This window comes from Chiloscyllium plagiosum, unplaced genomic scaffold (genome assembly GCF_037043375.1).
Source record: "Chiloscyllium plagiosum isolate Xiang-an unplaced genomic scaffold, Cpla_swu_hap1 HiC_scaffold_17, whole genome shotgun sequence".
In the NCBI taxonomy this organism is placed as follows: domain Eukaryota; kingdom Metazoa; phylum Chordata; class Chondrichthyes; order Orectolobiformes; family Hemiscylliidae; genus Chiloscyllium; species Chiloscyllium plagiosum.
In genome coordinates, this window is record NW_028270155.1 from 62,066,901 (window position 1) to 62,085,275 (window position 18,375).

The 18,375-nt window shown below is 44.4% G+C and overlaps 1 protein-coding gene across 1 annotated transcript in view; it reads left to right on the top strand.

The window, feature by feature from the left end:
- Positions 1 to 13,025: 13,025 nt before the first annotated feature.
- The window catches only part of LOC122545185 (uncharacterized), a 135,554-nt gene continuing 130,204 nt past the window's right edge, over positions 13,026 to 18,375 (top strand). The window contains exons 1-2 of the mRNA XM_087995596.1: positions 13,026 to 13,119; positions 16,982 to 17,431. Coding sequence (XP_087851722.1) covers positions 13,035 to 13,119; positions 16,982 to 17,431 — 535 coding nt within the window. The 5' untranslated portion in view covers positions 13,026 to 13,034. The remainder of the gene's footprint in view (positions 13,120 to 16,981; positions 17,432 to 18,375) is intronic.

Here is an 18,375-nt window from a genome sequence, read left to right on the forward strand (position 1 = left end):
CACATGATCAAAGAAGTCTTGTAACCTTGTCAAAGGTTTCCCACTAACAAACCCAAGCTTGGACTCTGCCTGATTGTATTGTAATCTTCTAAATGCCTTGTGACCACCTTCTTTCCCATCTCTCATTCTCAAGCTACAAGCGGAAGGGTGAGAGGGAGGAACTCAAAAATTGGAGACCAATCTCACTGTTGAATGCAGATTACAAAATTCTGTCAAACGTATTTGCCAACCGGGTCAGGTCTGCTCTAGGGTCAGTGATTCACCCTGACCAAACCTGTGCTATGCCGGGCAGGAAGATCGCTGAGAGTCTCGCACTCCTCAGGGATACAATCGCCTACGTGCAGGACAGAGGGTTGGACACCTGCCTGATCAGCCTGGACCAGGAGAAAACCTTTGACAGGATATCACACACGTATATGAGGGATGTTCTCTCCAAAATGGGCTTTGGGGAGAGAATCTGCAATTGGATCAGACTGCTCTACACCAACATTGTCAATGCAGTCTCAATCAACGGGTGGGAATCAGATAGCTTCCCAGTCAGATGTGGAGTCAGGCAGGGCTGCCCCCTCTCTCCTGCCTTGTTTGTGTGATGCATACAGCCATTTGCCGAGTCCATCAGGAAAGATGCGAGCCTGAGAGGGGTGACTATTCCTGGCAGCGGGGGCCTGCAGGTTAAGGCCTCCCTGTACATGGATGACGTCGCCGTTTTCTGCTCGGATCCGCTGTCCTTGCGCAGACTCATGTGCATCTGTGACCAGTTCGAACGGGCCTCGGGGGCCAAGGTAAAACAAGGCAAGAGCGAGGCCATGCTCTTCGGGAACTGGGCCGACCAATCCTCGATCCCCTTCACTGTCAGGACCGATCACCTGAAGGTGCTGGGTATTTGGTTTGGAGGGGCTGGGGCGTGCGCCAAGTCTTGGGAGGAGCGTATCAGCAAAGTGAGGCAGAAACTGGGCAGATGGAAGCTACGGTCGCTCTCCATCGCAGGAAAAAACCTGATCATCAGGTGTGAGGCACTGTCATTGCTGTTAAATGTGGCACAGGTCTGGCCTATTCCCAGAACCTGTGCCGCTGCAGTCACCCAGGCCATCTTCCAATTTATATGGAGGTCAAAGATGGACCGGGTCCGAAGGGACTCACTGTATAAAGATCTGGGCAACGGGGGAAAAAATACACCCAATGCCACCCTCACCCTGATGGCCACCTTTGTGTGTGGCTGCATCAAGCTGTGCGTGGATTCCCGGTACGCAAACACCAAGTGTCACTATGTACTGAGGTTCTACCTGTCCCCGGTGTTGCGAAGGATGGGCCTGGCCTCGCTGCCGCGGAACGCTCCGAGTAGTTGGACCGTTCCGTATCACCTGTCCTTCGTGGACAAATTTATGAAGAAAAACACCTTAGACCACAAGTCCATCAGGAAGTGGTCAGCACGTAGTGTCATTGAGACCCTTCGGGAAAAGGAGAGGGCGGATCCTATCGAGCGGTTCCCTGAGCAGACTGTCAAAGCCATTTGGCAGAATGCCTCATCGCCAGAACTTTCCAACAAGCACCAAGACATGGCTTGGCTGGTGGTGAGAAGGGCTCTGCCTGTGAGATCCTTTATGCACGCCCGGACTCTCAGCCGCACCGCACGCTGCCCTCGAAGCGGCTGCGGGGGGGACGAGACTGTCACACACATCCTTCTGGAATGTGCCTATGCAGAGGAAGTCTGGAGAGGAATGCAGTGGTGTTTGTCGAGGTTCGTCCCGAGCAGCGCCGTGACGCGGGACTCCGTGCTCTACGGTCTGTTCCCCGGGACGCACACCGAGACGAACATCAACTGTGCCTGGAGGATCATCAACTCGGTGAAGGACGCTCTCTGGGTGGTCCGAAACCTGCTGATCTTCCAGCTGAAGGAGTTGACCCCGACTGAGTGTTGCAGACTGGCACATTCCAAGGTCCAGGACGATGTGTTGAGGGACGCGCTGAAGCTTGGGGCATCTGCCGCCAAGGCGCGGTGGGGAAAGACCACTGTGTAAAGTCTGCCTGCCTAACGAAGAATAGGGGGCCCATGCAGTCATTTGGGCTCTGCTGACGCCTCAGCTAATTATATGGGCATATGATCAAAAAATGTACAGACCTGTATAAAAATGATAAGTTTTGATCTCTGTATGTAAATGTTTACATATGTATGGCATGACCAATTGTACAGACCATCAAATTATTTATGAATAAAGTATATTTTTGGAAAAAAAAAGTCTCTCATTCTCAAGCTTCACCCTGGAATGCTCACTGTAGCTACTCTTACTATTTGTTGAAGTTTTTATTATGTTTTACTATTTCTTGCTAGTTCCCTTGCAATGCCCCAATTTCTTCCTCAAGATGTTTCATCATCCTTTCCTGATCTCCAAATGTTTTCCAATCTGCTTTGCTTTTCAAATTAAAAATACGACAGAATTCACTTCATCTTGGTGTGACCTCAGCAATGGCAAAAACGACGGGACAAAATGGAGAGGCATCAGAATCTCAACACTGATTGTAATTTTTCACTTCAACCTTAAATCCTTCAGCATCTCGCTATTGAGAGGTAGCTACCTTATTTTGATGCATTTGCATCTTATTATTATTCCAACTCACCTCATTTATATGACACTGACAATTCTCCTCCCCTTCTCTGAGAAACGAGACAGCACAAATTTCCAACGTGTAAACCTGAAGACTGCACCTCACTGATTGCTTGTTCCAGCCATCAGCCATCTCTGCCTTCAGCATAGTATCCCTGCATGCTCCATGGCCATCACCCTCCTTGACCCTTCATCCATAATCAGTCAAGGGACCGGTCTGATTCCAATCCAGGATGTGGAACATGGTTAGGCTAGAGATCCATTTCCTTGCAGTCCATGGACTGGACCAGCATCAATCCCAAAGGCCGAGGGCAGTCAGTCCCCAGGTTACAGGGAGATCAGTCAGGGTGCAGTGGAGACATCAGTCGGGGCTGTGCTAGGTTCAGTCACGGCCGTCCCTCCAAATCAGACCCACGGGGTGGCCCACTGTCAGTCCTCAGCTCAGTCCTTGTTAGAGTTCAGACAAATGAGAGAGGATCTCATAGAGACTTAAAAACTTCAACAGGTCTAGACAGGTAGATGGAGGGAGGATATACCCGATGGTGTCCAGAATCAGAGGTCACAGTCTGAGGATTCAAGGTAGATCATTTAGGAAGGAGATGAGGAGACATTTTATCACCCAAAGAGTGGTGAGCCTGTGGAATTCATTACCACAGCAAGTAGCTGGTGACAAACCATTGAATGTATTCAGGAAGCAGCTCGAGATAGCACTTGGGATGAATGGGATCAAAGGTTATGGGGAGAAAGCAGGATTAGGCTATTGAGTTGGATGGTCAGCCATGATCATGATGAAAGGTGAAGCAGGCTTGAAGGGCTGAATGGCCTCCTCCTGCTCCTATCCTCTATGTTTTTGTGTTTTGCTCAATGTCAGTCGGGAGCTAATCGGGGACAGTCATGGTAACGTGGGGAAAGTGAGCTCCTCATGCCTAGGGGTGGATTTCATTGCATAGAGTCACTAGGGGAATGCTGAGGGGACAGGGGGAAGTTCTAGAGAAGAAGGATGAAATCAGAGGGGGACTGGCTCTCTCAGGCAATGATCATGCAAAGCCATCAAGTACATTGGAATTTAAAAACTCATTGCCCATGGGACTAAAGTGTGCACATTAATTGTAACCTGAAGGTGCTCAAAGGAATCAGGGGGACACTGTAAGGTCATAGGGCACACAGGGACAGCAACACAAAAGGGAACATGAAGGATGGAGGGAAAATATTCTCACACAGAAGCAGCCTGTAAGTCACTCACAAGAACATGAAATTGGAACTTTATCACAAAAGCTCAAATATCAATTACACAACAGCAGCAAAAATGGCTGAGACCAGATGAAAAGTGGGTGGAGCAGATATTCCTCTTCTGGGGTGGGTGGAGTGGTTCAGAATCAATTAGCCCTGGTGTTAATGTGAGGGAAGCACAGCCCAATGAAGCTGGGTCAGTGTGTGCGACATACAGGCTTCCCTTTTCCCACATGAGCCACCAGGTTCTTCTCCAGCTAATTCCAGAATTTTTTCCCTGTAGGGAGTGAGGAGTCTGATATCCATCACTCCCTTCCTGGCTCAGGCCTCTCAATCAGGTTATTGGCCAATTTGTCCTACAATGAGACAAAAAAAGGAACAGAGCATGTGCAGGAGATGGAAGTGCCAATAGCAGTGATGCAGGGTCACCAGTGAGTAGTAACTACATAATTACTGAAAAGGACAGCGATAGAACAGGAGTTAGAAGAATTCTCAATTGGAGGTGGAAGGTCAGCTGTGCAATGATTTTGCGAAAGTGTGATGGAAACAGGTTCTTGAAGGTAAATCAGTGTCAGTGCGCTGCAAGATATTCAAGTGGGAGATTTGAGGGTTTTAGAATAAATATGTTCCCATAAAGAAAACAGGGGGCAATGGCCAAATCTTGAGACCCACTTTCCCCAAGATATCAAGGAGCTTATGGGGATAACATAAGGCAGAAAGGAAATCTTCTATCCAATACCGAGGGGTGTTGTGGGAGAGCTGCAGTGTCCTTCCTCATGGCCAGAATGATCTGGGTGCAAGTCCCACCTGCCCCAAAGGTGTGTCACATCACGTCTAACCAGTGTCTGACTGAAGTAAATAATTATGTCTGATGCTGAGAACTCACACTGGAGAAATGGGCGGCACGGTGGCCCAGTGGTTAGCACTGCTGCCTCACAGCGCCTGTAGACCCGGGTTCAATTCCCGACTCAGGCGACTGACTGTGTGGAGTTTGCACATTCTCCCCGTGTCTGCGTGGGTTTCCTCCGGGTGCTCCAGTTTCCTCCCACAGTCCAAAGATGTGCGGGTCAGGTGAATTGGCCATGCTAAATTGCCCGTAGTGTTAGGTTAAAGGGGTAAAGGTAGGGGTATGGGTGGGTTGCGCTTCGGCGGGTCGGTGTGGACTTGTTGGGCCGAAGGGCCTGTTTCCACACTGTAAGTAATCTAATCTAATCTAAATGTAAGAGGGGTAGGAGAGTGAAAAGAGAAATCAAAGAGAATACAAGGGAAAGCAAACTGAGGGCAAGAAAGGACCTTGGCAAGCACAATCAAGGTGAATGGGGAGATGGGTTATCAATACATTAAAAGGATCATGGAAGAAAGAGGATGACCCATAAAAGAAACCCAGACATAAGGGTGAAAGATATTGGCAAAGTTCTTCAGGAATATTGTCTCAGTCTTAACAAGAGAGCAGCTGATGCAGACATTGTAGTTGAGGAGGATTGTGAAATGTCAGATGTGATAAACCCAGAGAGAGAGAAGTATGAATGGAATGGGCTGGTCAGCTGGTCAGAAAAGTTCCAAATGGAATTTAACCCAGACCAGTGTGGGACAGTGTGTTTGGTGAGGTCAAGCAAGGGAAAGGAACAGACAACAAATGGGAGAATATTGAGCTACAGAGATGCTGAGAGATCTTGGAGTGGATGACCACAGACCCCTAAAGGGAGCAAGGCAGGTCAACAAGGTGATTAAATAAGGACATGGAAACCTTCTCTTTATTAGTTCGGCCACAGCAGGAATACTGTGCACAGTTCTGACCACATCACAGAAAGGATGATTTTATGAGAAAGGGCACAGAGAAGAGTGAAGGATATTGCCAGGACTGGAAAATACAGCAATGTGGAGGGACTGGATTGTCTAGATTGTTCTCCTTTGAAGACAAATATTAAGATGAGGTTTGACGAAGATGTTCAAAATGGAGGAGATTGGGTACAGTTGATAGAAAGGGCCTATTTAGCAGAAATCAGTGACAAGAGGGCAGAGAGTGAAAGTGATTGGGACAGTGATCTGTGGGGAGATGAGTAAAAGTGTTTTAATCCAGTGGGTCAGAGTCTGGAAGTCATTGTCTGAAAGGAGAGCAGAAGCAATGATCCCTAACTAATTTCTAATGCATTTCGATATGCATCTCATCCTTAACCTGCAGGGCAATGGACCAAATGCTGTAAAGTGGGATTACGATGGGTGGCTTGTTTCTTTGGCCTTGCAGACACGACGGAGAAGGACATGGAAGCTTGGGAACTTGGGGATATAAATTTGTAGAATTTCTCTGCATTCCCTTCCTGATTTCACTCTATGCATACTCCCACTGCCCTTATGCTTCCCGAGGGATTCATGCAATCCCCCGGTCTATACCTGACATATTCCTCCTTTTTCCTGAGCAGTGCCTCAATTTTTATATTCATCCAGTACTTCCTGTACCCACCAGCCTTACACAATGCACTAACAGGAACATACTGTCTCTGAACATCTGTTCCCTCATGTTTGAAGGCCTCCCCATCTCCAACCATCCCTTTCCCTGTGAAGAACCTTTGCCCAATCAACCTTTGAAAGTTCCTACCTCACACCATCAAAATTGGCCTCACTCCAATATTGAACTTTAATTTTTGGATCAGGTCTGTCCTTTTCTAAACTATTTTAAAACTAATAAAATTATGATCCTATAAAAAAAACAAAAGAAATCCTGATGCTGGAAATCAGAAACAAAAACAGAAAATGCTGGAAAACGTCAACAGGTCTGGGAGCATCTGTGGAGAGAAATCAGAATTGATGTTTCGGGTCCAGTGGCCATTCTTCAGAACTGATGGTAGCTGGGAGAAAGTTGGCTTTTATACAGAAAATGGGGTTGGGGTTGGGTTGAGGAGCAAGTGACAGGTGAAGAAACAGCCTAAAGTGAGAGATGGACAGTCAGACAGACAAAGGTGTGTTAATGGTCAGCTTAGGAAACCCAACCCCAACCCAACACCCACACACTAGGCCTTGTTATTACATGGTCTGCTATTACACACAGCCAGTTGTTAGCCATGAATTGTCCCCATTGGCTGCTATTCATTCTCATAGGCTGGCTGTCTGGATTTGAACACTATATTTATAATGCCTGTGTACATCTTTCTAATAGACAGCTGAGGTGGTTCTCAGGTTATGTCTTTCCATTCTCGTGTGACCTTCCCGTACCTTCTGCAGATGCTCTGCCTGCTTTGGGTTGGGGATGTTGATTCTGGGTCTGACTAGTAAGACCAGCTTCCAGAACGTTATCATGTCTGATAGACGGTTCCTGCCAGATTACTGGCTGTGTTCACTGTATCCTATCAGGCCGTCACTGACACAGCAACAGTAGCTCCTTGTCCTTGCTGTCGAATCTCTCATCTGACTCAGTTGTGAGGGTGTTATATTCAGGAGGTGATGGATCCTTACAGCCAGAACTTGTATCTCATCTTTCTCCTGTGACAGCAATCAAGATGGGGAGTCTGTCAGCACCATTTCTCTTGCTGGCTTGTATTTCTGAGTGGAGTCATAACTCTGAAACCTCAAGAATAACCTCTGTCTTGTTGACATTTTATGAAGATGATTCTTGTCGGTCTGCTCCTGTGGATGGTGATCAATGTCCAGAGTGAACTTTCTCCCAGATAAATATGTATGAACTTCTCATATCCCTCCACGACTGCCAAAAGTGCTTTTTCTATGTGGTATATCGAGTTTCAGCTGAGGGTAGAGCCCGGGATACAAATGTTATTGGCTTTCCTTCTTGTTTCAGAGCTGTCCCAGCACCCTTTGGAGAAACAGCTCCTTATAGAGTGACAGATGGTTTCTGTTATAGTATGACAGGCTTATCCTACTTGAGATTCAATAAGAGTGTAACAGAAGGATCTAATATTTGTCCAGAAGCCAGATTTCCAGCAGGTATTCCATGGACTGGGGGAATCACTCTCTGGTCCTGTGGACAGCGGGGAAGCGAAATGGGGAAAGGACACAGCTGAGACTTTCCACTGAACACTGAACCTGAACCTGTGCTCTTCAAAGTTCCCAGAAACATCCTTGAACGTTGACAGTGGAGCTCAGTTGGCTAGAGAGCTGGTTTACAATGCAGAGTGATGCCAACAGTGTGGGTTCAATTCCTGCATGAATTGAGGTTCCCATAAAGGGCACTTCTCAACCTCTCCCTTCCCCTGTGCAGGGTGACCCTCAGGTTAAACCAGGACCAGTTGATTCTCTCTCTCCAATGGACCACTCAGCCTGTGGTGACATTACCTTGAACTCATTGAATATTCCCATCCTCTCCCAAATCCTTGCTAATTTTAGTTGGAGGAGAACCATGACAAATACCTCCCTAGTTTCTAATAGGTACAAACATCCACAGGGCTCCCTGCCTCTGAAATGTTCGAGCTAAGTGTTAATTTCCAGCTCCTTCTCCATGATTTACTTTGGATCCATTAGTCCAACACAAGGGCAGGTTGCAATCTGAATCTGACACATTCGAGTCTGAGTCCCAGTCAAGGGAGGAGCAGCTGAGTCACTTTCCCACTGCCCACCTCACAGTGTTTAATCTTCTCATGGATGGGACACAAACAACTCAGAACAGTCAGACTTTGTGTTTCTGATGGAGGTGGAGGATGGGCACAGGTATCTCACCCCATCCAATGTAAGTAATGGATGTTGGTCATTACATTATTTCCCTCGATCCTTGGCCTCCTCCTTCCTCATCTTCAGGATTATTTCCAGTCCATCCCTGACCCTGCTCAGTGAATTGGAGTGACTTTACACAGCTGTATTTCCTCATCTGTGTCCTCTTCACCCCCAACAATCAACTTCTCCACTTCCTCCAAATTACTGCCTTCCCTCCTCCCTCAAAGTATCCTGTGATACACTTTGGCATGTTTCATTGCTAAAGGTGCTATCTAAATACATGTTGTTGTTGTAGTGTTGCCAGCTCCCCATGCTGTTGCCCATGCACTGTACCAGGTTGTACATTCTCTTGTTGCTGTTCCTGTTGTCAGCAGCAGCAAAGCATCCGATCTCTGCCTTGGACAGTACGCAATATGGAGCAAACAGATGGAATAAAACTTGTCTCATTGATTGTAGCTCAGGGTGACCACTCTCTCAGTCAGAGTCATACTTTGTACCCTTGGAATTAAAGATAATCAGATGGCTGTTTGTTGAAATATTCTTTTCATGAAGATTTATATCCACATTGTATTTGGGTAAACTGCTCATTATTTCTGTGTCCAATGCTCTCCTCCTCCACACAGGACATTCACTGACTGGAATCTCCTCTGAGACTGCCCCAACATTGAAGCTTGGCCCAAGTGTAACTGACTGCATGAGTTCCCTCAGTGATCGATAACATCAGAAGATGCTGCTGCCTTTGACATATTTGGATTCACCTCTTACTTGGCTCAACATTCCCTTATTTCTTATTGAACCATCAATGGATAACATTTCCTGCTGGCCTGTGTCCAGCTCAATGTTAGGGATGGCACGGTGGCTCAGTGGTTAGCACTGCTCCCTCATACCACCAGGGACCCTGGTTTGATTCCAGCCTCAGGTGCCTGTTGGTGTGGTATTTGCCCATTCTCCCCATACCTGTGGGGGTTTCCTCATACAATCCAAAGGAGTTCAGGTTGGGTGAGTTGGCCATGCTAAATTCCCCATAGTGTTCAGGGATGTGTTAGTTTGGGGTAAATGTAGGGGAATGGATTTGAGTGGGATATTGTTTGGAGGCCAGTGTGGACCTGTTGGGCTGAAGGGCCTGTTTCCACACAGAAGGGATTCTATGAACGTTAATGCCACATTTTTCCATATTTCCATGTTTACGAGACTGGTGCACACAGAGCTCAGCTCCGATTGTTCCAGGAAATCAATAACGCTGGTTATCAATGCAAAAGTACCTGCACAGGCAAATTTCTAGCACATATAGAATTCCCACATTGTGTGTCAGTTTCTCAATGTTCCAGGACCCGCAGGCCACAGGTAAGGAGCTGGTATTACTTTATTTATGCTTTTAATCAAAATATGTTTACTATTTAAGTCCAGGTTGACAAAGTCGAATGTGAAATGTAAACCTGCTTGTTTTAATATATTGTCATTTACCGAGTCTTCCTGAATGATAATACATGTTGTGTGAGGAATGCTCAGGGCAATTGTAAATTTTTCTGTTTTTTGCAAATTTTTGAACATAAATGTATTGATACGATCGAGGTTTTATAATGGAAGGCGGAGAACATTCTGTGTGAAGTATTTTGTGACCCTCTGTCTGTGCACTGTTTCATGGATAGTTGTACAAACTGTTCCTGAATTTCCTGGTCTGTTATTGTCCCTCACGGTTCCTTCCAATACTGACCCTGCCAGGGTTAGTGGGACCTACAGGAGGGTATCACATTGGTGAGGGTGGGATTGGTGCACAACTTTGGGTGTAACTCTGGAACCTGCCGTCCCTGTGTTTTCAGAAGCTCCTACACTGCCCTGTGTAAGATTTGGAATGAGGACTGTATGAACACAGTAATACTCCTTCTACTCTCTGTGGATGTCGATATGACTCACTCACACAGTCATCCAGTCTGCACAAAGGCTGGGTCTTGGTTCCAGATCAGGATGACTTTCTGAAGAACAGAAATTCCTATCCCCTGTCCATCATAAGTTCTGAGTCACTGTGTGAACTTTCCAAGACAGTGAGAAAGAAGTATCATTGGAATTAGAATTGCAGGGTCACAGTTTGGTTTAGTGGACGGCTGACTAGACTGATATTTGTGTCTCACAATGATGAGGGTCCTGAGTACCCCCCAATGTGAGTGATTTAGGGCAGAGGGCAGTGGATGCTTCTTCCACAGATCTAGAGGCTGTGGTGTGAACATGAAGTGAATGCAGTCTAACTGTCCGTGTTGCTGAGGTCTCACATGGATTCACCATTACATTTTGACCTCTCCATTGAATACTATGTTGTCAGAGGGATCTATCTGGCCCACTGCCCAAATTCAGACAAACATCAGTCAGGCCATTTTTCTCTTGACCATGCAGTGCTGCTCATGGAGCTGCTGGTTTTACACACTATACTTTAACCCCAGTATCCCCAAGAAGATGTTGGTGTAAGGGGAACATGTCAGTAATTCTGGTGTCATCTGTGAGGTGGTCAGTGCAATTTTAACATTGAATGTGTGTGTAAAGCCCACCCTCCATATTGGACAATTAGCTCCTGGCTGGCAGCGGCTGTAGATTTTGTTTTCATTTTGCTGCTTATGCAGATTATTCCTGATGTTTATCATTTGTTGAATCAACAAGTTATTTCCATGTCCTACTTAGCCTATTTGATGAGTATTTTAATTGAGGTGTGGTAGAGACAGGGGCTGTAGAATTCCACTCCAGCCCATTCCTGTCAGGGCAGATGTGTGGACATGTTCTGGGTGAGCTGGAAATATACAGCAGATTCTGACATGAAAACAGCCTCTTTGGCTGATTTGGTGCATGTCCTGCCAACGTGGAGACCATGGGTACAGTCAATGCCCTCTCCTAATCACTCCGAGCTGGTGGACAAGGAGACAACACCCAACAAGGTCATTTAAACAGACAGCCATCCAATGGCCACTCAGCACTCAGGTGCTTTGACTGAGTTTTGTTGTTGCACAGTTTGTGGATGCCCTGTAGTAACCTTTAAACGTGAAGGTCTAGCTGAACGATGGGTGAACCAAACACTTTACCGGCCCCCTGTTGATTGTGCAGTCTGATTCAGTGCTGGGCTGCACACTGACATTATTGAAGTGAGGAGACAGTGTGTAGTTTGCATGCTGCCTGTCTCAATGAGAACAAATGTAGACTCATCATAAATTGTAATTCCTGTTTTCTAAAATGGAAGTTTCCTCACTGGAAGTTTTCATCCACAGTCAGTTATTTAGTTGAAGCCGTATTCTGTGTTCATCCTGACAGATTCGTGCCTGAGGGACATTAACAATATCTCCCTGGAAATACCATTTCCGATTGAGCAGTTTGGGTTTCTCTAGCCTTCCCATGTTTGAAACAGGGATCAATCTTCATATTATTAATATACTCCTTTTGAATATTGTTTAATGAATGAATAAATATGTTTTTGGTGACAAGATGCAAACTCAGAAATCAAGAAAGATGAGAACAGTGACTTATAAAACCCTCACTTTAAACTTTTAAACAGTTACATTCTTATGTCTGACCATTCTGTGCTGTATTGAGTAATTATTTTCATATTGTTCAGACCATTGAAATTGGTTTGTTCAGGATCATTCTGAAACCCCTTACTAAATGCTCCATCCCAGTTCAGTTATTTCATTACACACCTTTTTATCTATTGTTCATTCCTTTACAGAATGCTTGTGATGTCGACAGCATTGACATTAGTGGGATTAACAGTAGCTGGTGTCACAATGAGGCAGCTGGTCTTGCTGAGTTAAACTTTCACCAATGTACCATCCCCACTCCTTAACTAAAACCCCTCAGCATTAACCCCAACTCCCAAACCCCAGCCCAAAACCCAATTTACATCAGTCATCCTGATTTCCAACTTGATTACCTAATCTGAACCAATAACCTCTGACCCTATCCCCAATTTATCACTTGAACCACTTCAAATCTTCCCCCAAACCTATAAACCATACGTTGCCAGTAGCAGGTCTATTGGTTATGGTCTGAATAATCATGTGTGTTTTCAATTGATTATTCATCTATTTGCCCAGTAATTGCGGCTGGTCTGATTCCTGCCCTAAATATTCTGCAGTGGTGTAATTTGATTCACTCTTTTTCATGATGTATGGTACTGAATGATTAAAAACATGAGGAGAACGAAGATTGGGGTCTCTGGTCTCCTCAGACCATGAACTAACAAGGACAGATGAGCTGCCCTCAGCCTCTATCAGTCCCTGTTTCACTTGGTCACTCACAGCTGAGTCCCAGTAGCCTGACAACTCCATCTGAGGATTTCTCTCCAACAAAATCTCAATAACTTCCCCCAAAATTCACCGATCACGCTGATTTCAAATGGGAGCTACATCCTGTCAATTGGTGTCACTGGGTGTTGGGACAATGACAGATCATCATTTAACTCCATGTAATTTTGCATGTTTTGGATGTAACCATCATTTGTGTGAACCTCACCCTGTGCTCTCATATTCACAATGTTGATTTTCCAGAGGAGGAACCCAGTGGAAGATGCCTCTCAAAACCAGCTCCTTTCACAGACTGATCAACTGTCACTGCCTTCTGTTATGTTTCTTCAGCTTTCACATTGGGAAAGGTAATTCATTTCTCAGCACTTCCTTTGTTTCACTTCTTTTAAATTCCCCAGTTTATTTTCAATGCTGTATGAGGCTGCTGATCCAATGGGATGGATTATGTATCTCAGTGTGAACATTGGTCCCAGTGTTGATGTGATTTCTGTACATTTCCCATCATTGACTGTTGAAAAGAGAGACAGAAAATTAACACGATACAAACAGAGTTCATCGAAGGTAAAGTCACAAATTAAGACAATTGTAGAGATAAAGTTATCACACAAATGCTGCTGACAGAACATAGAATAGTCCAGCACAGTACAGGCCATTCAGCCCTCGATGTTGTGCCAGTCTTTTATCCTCCTCTAAGATCAGACTAACCGATTAACCCTTCCTTGTACGATCTTCCATGTGCCTATCCAAGATTCACTTAAATGTCCCTAATGTATCTGACTCTACTACCACTGCTGGCAGTGCATTCCACATACCCCCCAACCCACTCTCTGAGTAAAGAACCTACCTCTGATACCTCCCCTAAATCTTCCACCAATTACCTTCAAATTATGCCCCTTCATGGTAGACATTCCGCCATGGGAATAACTTTTATACACCTCTATCAAGTCACCTCTCATCCTTCTTAGCTCCAATGAGAAAAACCCTAGCTACTTTCTTCAGATGTCATGGCCTCCAATCCAGGTAATGTCCTGGTAAATCTCCTCTGCACCTTCTTGAAAGCTTTCCAATAATGAGGCAACTAGAACTGAACACAACATTTCAGGGCTCTGTTGAGCTGCAGCATAACCTCGTAGCTCGAAAACTCAATCCCCCTGCTCATGAAAGCTAACACTCCATACACCTTCTTAACAACCCTGTCAACCTGGGTGGCAACTTTGAGGGATCTATGGACATGGAACCCAATACCCCTCTGTTCCTCCACACTGCCAAGAATCATGCCTTGAATCCTGTATTCAGCATTCAAATTCAACTTTCCAATGAGAACAGCTTCACACGTTTCCAGGTGGAACGCCATCTGCCACTTATCAGCCCAGTTCTGCATCCTGTCAATGTCCTGTTGCAACCTACAACAGCCCTCTGCACTATCCACAACTCCACCAATCTTTGTGTCATCAACAAACTTACTAATCCATCTTTCCACTTCTTCATCCTACTCATTTATAGACATCACAAAGAACAGAGGTCCCAGACCTGTTCCCAGCAGAACACCACTGTTCACCAAGCTGCAGGCGAATACTTTCCATCAACCATCACTCTCTGTCTTCTATGGGCCAGCCAATTCTGTATTCAGACAGACAGTTTCCCTGTATCCCATGCCTCCTTACTTTCTGTATGAGCCTACCATGGGGAATCTTACCAAATGCCTCACTGAAATCCATGTACACCACATCCACTGCTCTACCTTCATCAACATGTTTTGTCATATCGTCAAAGAATTCAATAAAGTTTGTGAGGCATGACCTGCCCCTCACAAACCACGCTGACTATTTCTATTCAAACTATGGTTTTCCAAGTAATCAGAAAATCTGTCTCTCAGAATCTTCTCCAGTACTTGCCCATCAGTATCATAAGACTGCTTGGGGACTGAATGTAATTCCCAGGATTATCTCTATTTCCTTTCTTGAACAAAGGAGAAATGTTTGCCACCCTCCAATCAACTGGCACTATTCCAGTGGACATTGAGAATGCAATGATCATTGCCAAAGGTGCAGCAATCTCTTCCCTCACTTCCTGTAGTAACCTTGGATAGATTCTGCCTGGCCCAGGGGATTTATCTATCTTTATGCTTTTCAAAATTTTCAGAACATCCTCCTTCCCAAAATCAAACTGTTTGAGCATATCAGTCTGTTTCACGTTGTCCTCATGAATGTTAAGGTCCCTCGCAGTAGGTAATCCTGAGGGTAAGTATTCATTAAGGACCTCCCCTATTTCCTCCTATTCCAGGCGCAAGTTCCCTTACTATCCCTGATCGGCCCCACCCTCCCGCCTGCCATCCTTTTACATAATGATAATGACAAAGATGGGTGATCAAATTGTAACCTCTATCATCAGGCTGTTATACCTGAGACCTTTCAGAGAGTAACACGGTTGCCAAAAAAGAAAATCATGAATCTAAAATGGCTGCAGGGGCCACCTGCCCAAAGGTTGAGCAAGATTCATGAGACCCATTTGAATGAAACAATCTATCTACGGTGAAATTACTATTTTATTTGAAGAAATGTAATGAGTAACCATTAAGATATTTTCACCCCCAACTTAGTACAGTTGTGTGTGTTGCTTTAATATTTTGGGAGATGCAAGAGTTACCAATCAATCAGACAACTTGAAAAAACAAAGGATCGCGACTCTGGAATACACACTGAACTGTATTTCAACAGCTGCTTTTCAGCATCAGGACTGAGAGAATGAAAAGTGAATTTGTGTAGCAAGAGCTGGAATTCTCTCTCCCCCTTTCTGTTTCTAACATTATCTCAGAAACAGCACCCAGTGAAAAAGTAATTTCGAGAAACAACTGTTCACCAAGAATTCAAAGATCTACAGACTCTGAACTGTTGAGAATAAAAGTCACTAAACTCTGATTTCAGGTTAAGAAGTAACACCCCAAGGTGTCTAAAGGCCACATAAACATTATTCTCACTGCCTCTACCACTGTCTATTTTGAACTTCCTACCTCTGTGTTTGTGTGCGTCTGTTCATTTTAATCATTGGTTCTTGAATCAAGTGCGTCATAAAAGTCCTCTTTTCATTCAAGTAAAGCTTAAAAATGGGCTCTTGCATTGTGTAGTGAACTTGGTTGAAGTTGAAAGATCATCACTGTATGCTGAACAAAATAAATAAAATGTTTTTGCAGCTGACTAATAGGAGTGAGAAAACAGGGAGCTGATTCCCTTCACACAACTCGTTATAACAAGTTCAAAAGCTGAATAAAAAATTGGAAAAATACATTTATCCTCCTGAATCCTGAAACTTCCTCCAGTCAAAGTCCAATAAGCTCTCCAGCAGCGAAGTCATCCAGTTTGGTGAAAGGCCTCCTCAGTGAGCAGGATGTGACATGAGATTCTGTTCCTGACCTTCTTCCTTGCTGACAGGCTCAGGCTGAGGAAGGGAACAGACACGGCAGGAGGAGGGAATATTGTGAACTCTCTGAACATGCGATCCCCTTTCAGTGCAAAATCTCAGGCAAGCTCATTTCATCAAAGTTACAGATTAAACTCACAGTGTCACTTTGCTGTTCGGTAATATCTATTGCCTTTACATTTCCTGATCCCTTTTCCAGGGTTCTGTTTTGGAAGAGCTATAACTTCCTCCATCTCAGTGCTGGCAAGATCAAAGTCTTTGACTGTGGCTTTATTTTATCACACAACTTGATAAGTTGGTGGAGGATTGAGGAAATAGGTCAAACAGTTGTATATTTTCATGTGTATACAAGGACAGCGAGTCTGATCGTCATAAAATGTAAAATCACCTCTCCTGAGTTACAGCCAACTCCCAGCTTTATACAACATATTACAACATTATTTATGACACAGACACTGTCTATTCTTCACCCAGTTCTTGACTCCATCCTTATATAATTCTGACCAGCAAAATGTTTTAATATTTTAGCCTGTGTTTTACAAATACTATTGAGACCTTACAACGGCATCAACGTTTTGTTTGAGAACCCTCTTGTGAAGGGCCTTGGAACATTTTATTCCTCTAAAGGTGCTATGAAAAAAAAAGTTGTTGTTGCTGATTATCAATTCCTGATTATGCAATTGGTGTGGGATTTCCCTCAATTTTCCAGCAAAGTCACAGTATTGATTTAAAAAGCTTCTGAGAAAATTTCTCAGGTGTTGATTAATGCTTACCTTGTGATTGTATTTGCAGCAATAGTTGGTGCTGAGTTTACAGTTTGTGGATACCTGAACAGTCACATTAATAAATCTCATCACTACATTGGCCCAGACCCATGTTCATTGAAAGTGTCTGTAAAGAAAACAGGCTTAGAAATAGAAGCTCATCTCATTGGGAATGGTTCATCTTCCTGGACACAAGATCCTGCAGCACCTACACCTGCAGCTTCATCAGAAATTTGCATCACCTGGAAAGGATCCGTTGGCCAACTCTACATAACCCGTGGTGATATTGGAAAGTCGTATCCAACTGCCATGTCCACTGGAGGGAAATGTTGTCAACATTTCACTCTCACCAATAGCAGTTCACACAAGAGTTCACCGTTGCTGAGAGACATTATTTACATAAATCAGTCAGACTTCAGTCCAGTTCACATGGAAAATGCTTCTTATTTGGAATTTACTGGATCTGAAGGAGCATGTGGTGAGTAGAATAATAACTGACACATTGTGAATCACATTTTTTAAACGCACTAAGATTTATCACAGATAAAGAATAAAATAGATACATAGGCCCAGGCTTTCTCTGTTTCTCCTACAACCACAGGAGTAGGAAAGTGTCAGTGGGAAGTGTATGCTGCTCAATGTCTTCAGAGATGTCCCCAGTCAATGGGGAGGGGGAGATGGGAGGCCTGGGCTATATTATGGAGCACCAGATCAACACTAAAAACAACACCTTGATTCTGTCAATAATGTTAATTGTACATCGCAACACAATTAATTTCATGGCCTGCTTAATGAAAAGGATCGATGGCTTTAAACCCAGGTTGTGGAATATGCATTTCTTTAAGCTTTAGAGTATAATTCTCACAGGTAAACTACTCCCAGTATTACAGGAATATTAGTTCCTGTCCAGCTAGATTTGGCAATGTCTGTTCTAACCAGATTCAATTGTAATCTAATAAAACTGAAAGGTTTTTGATGAATTAGATGATTAATAATAATCACAGCAGATGTGAAGTTTTCAGCAATTTATCAGGATCCACATTAAGAGTTTAATGTTCCCGATGCTCTATCAGGACCACAAGTGATTTACTTTCCCAGTCCCAAGCTTCCTTTCTCCTTTCCTTGTATTGTTCCTGTTTCTGATGCAGTACCTTTCCCTCGGGAGAAAGATCTGGCTGGACATCACTGAGTTGCCACGTACATCAGTTTCCCTCTCCCCAGATACTGCAGGCCTGCTGGGTAGTTCCAGCATTTCCTGTTAGTGTTTCACAATTTTAATTGTACTGTTCAGGATAGAATTTGACACAAAGATGGAGATGTGTGACCAGAAAGTCCTTTTAAAATTACACTGCAATTTGCAAGCACATGTGCATAACATATCAAATTTTGAAATATTTTCCTGATATTGAAATGTTGAGATTC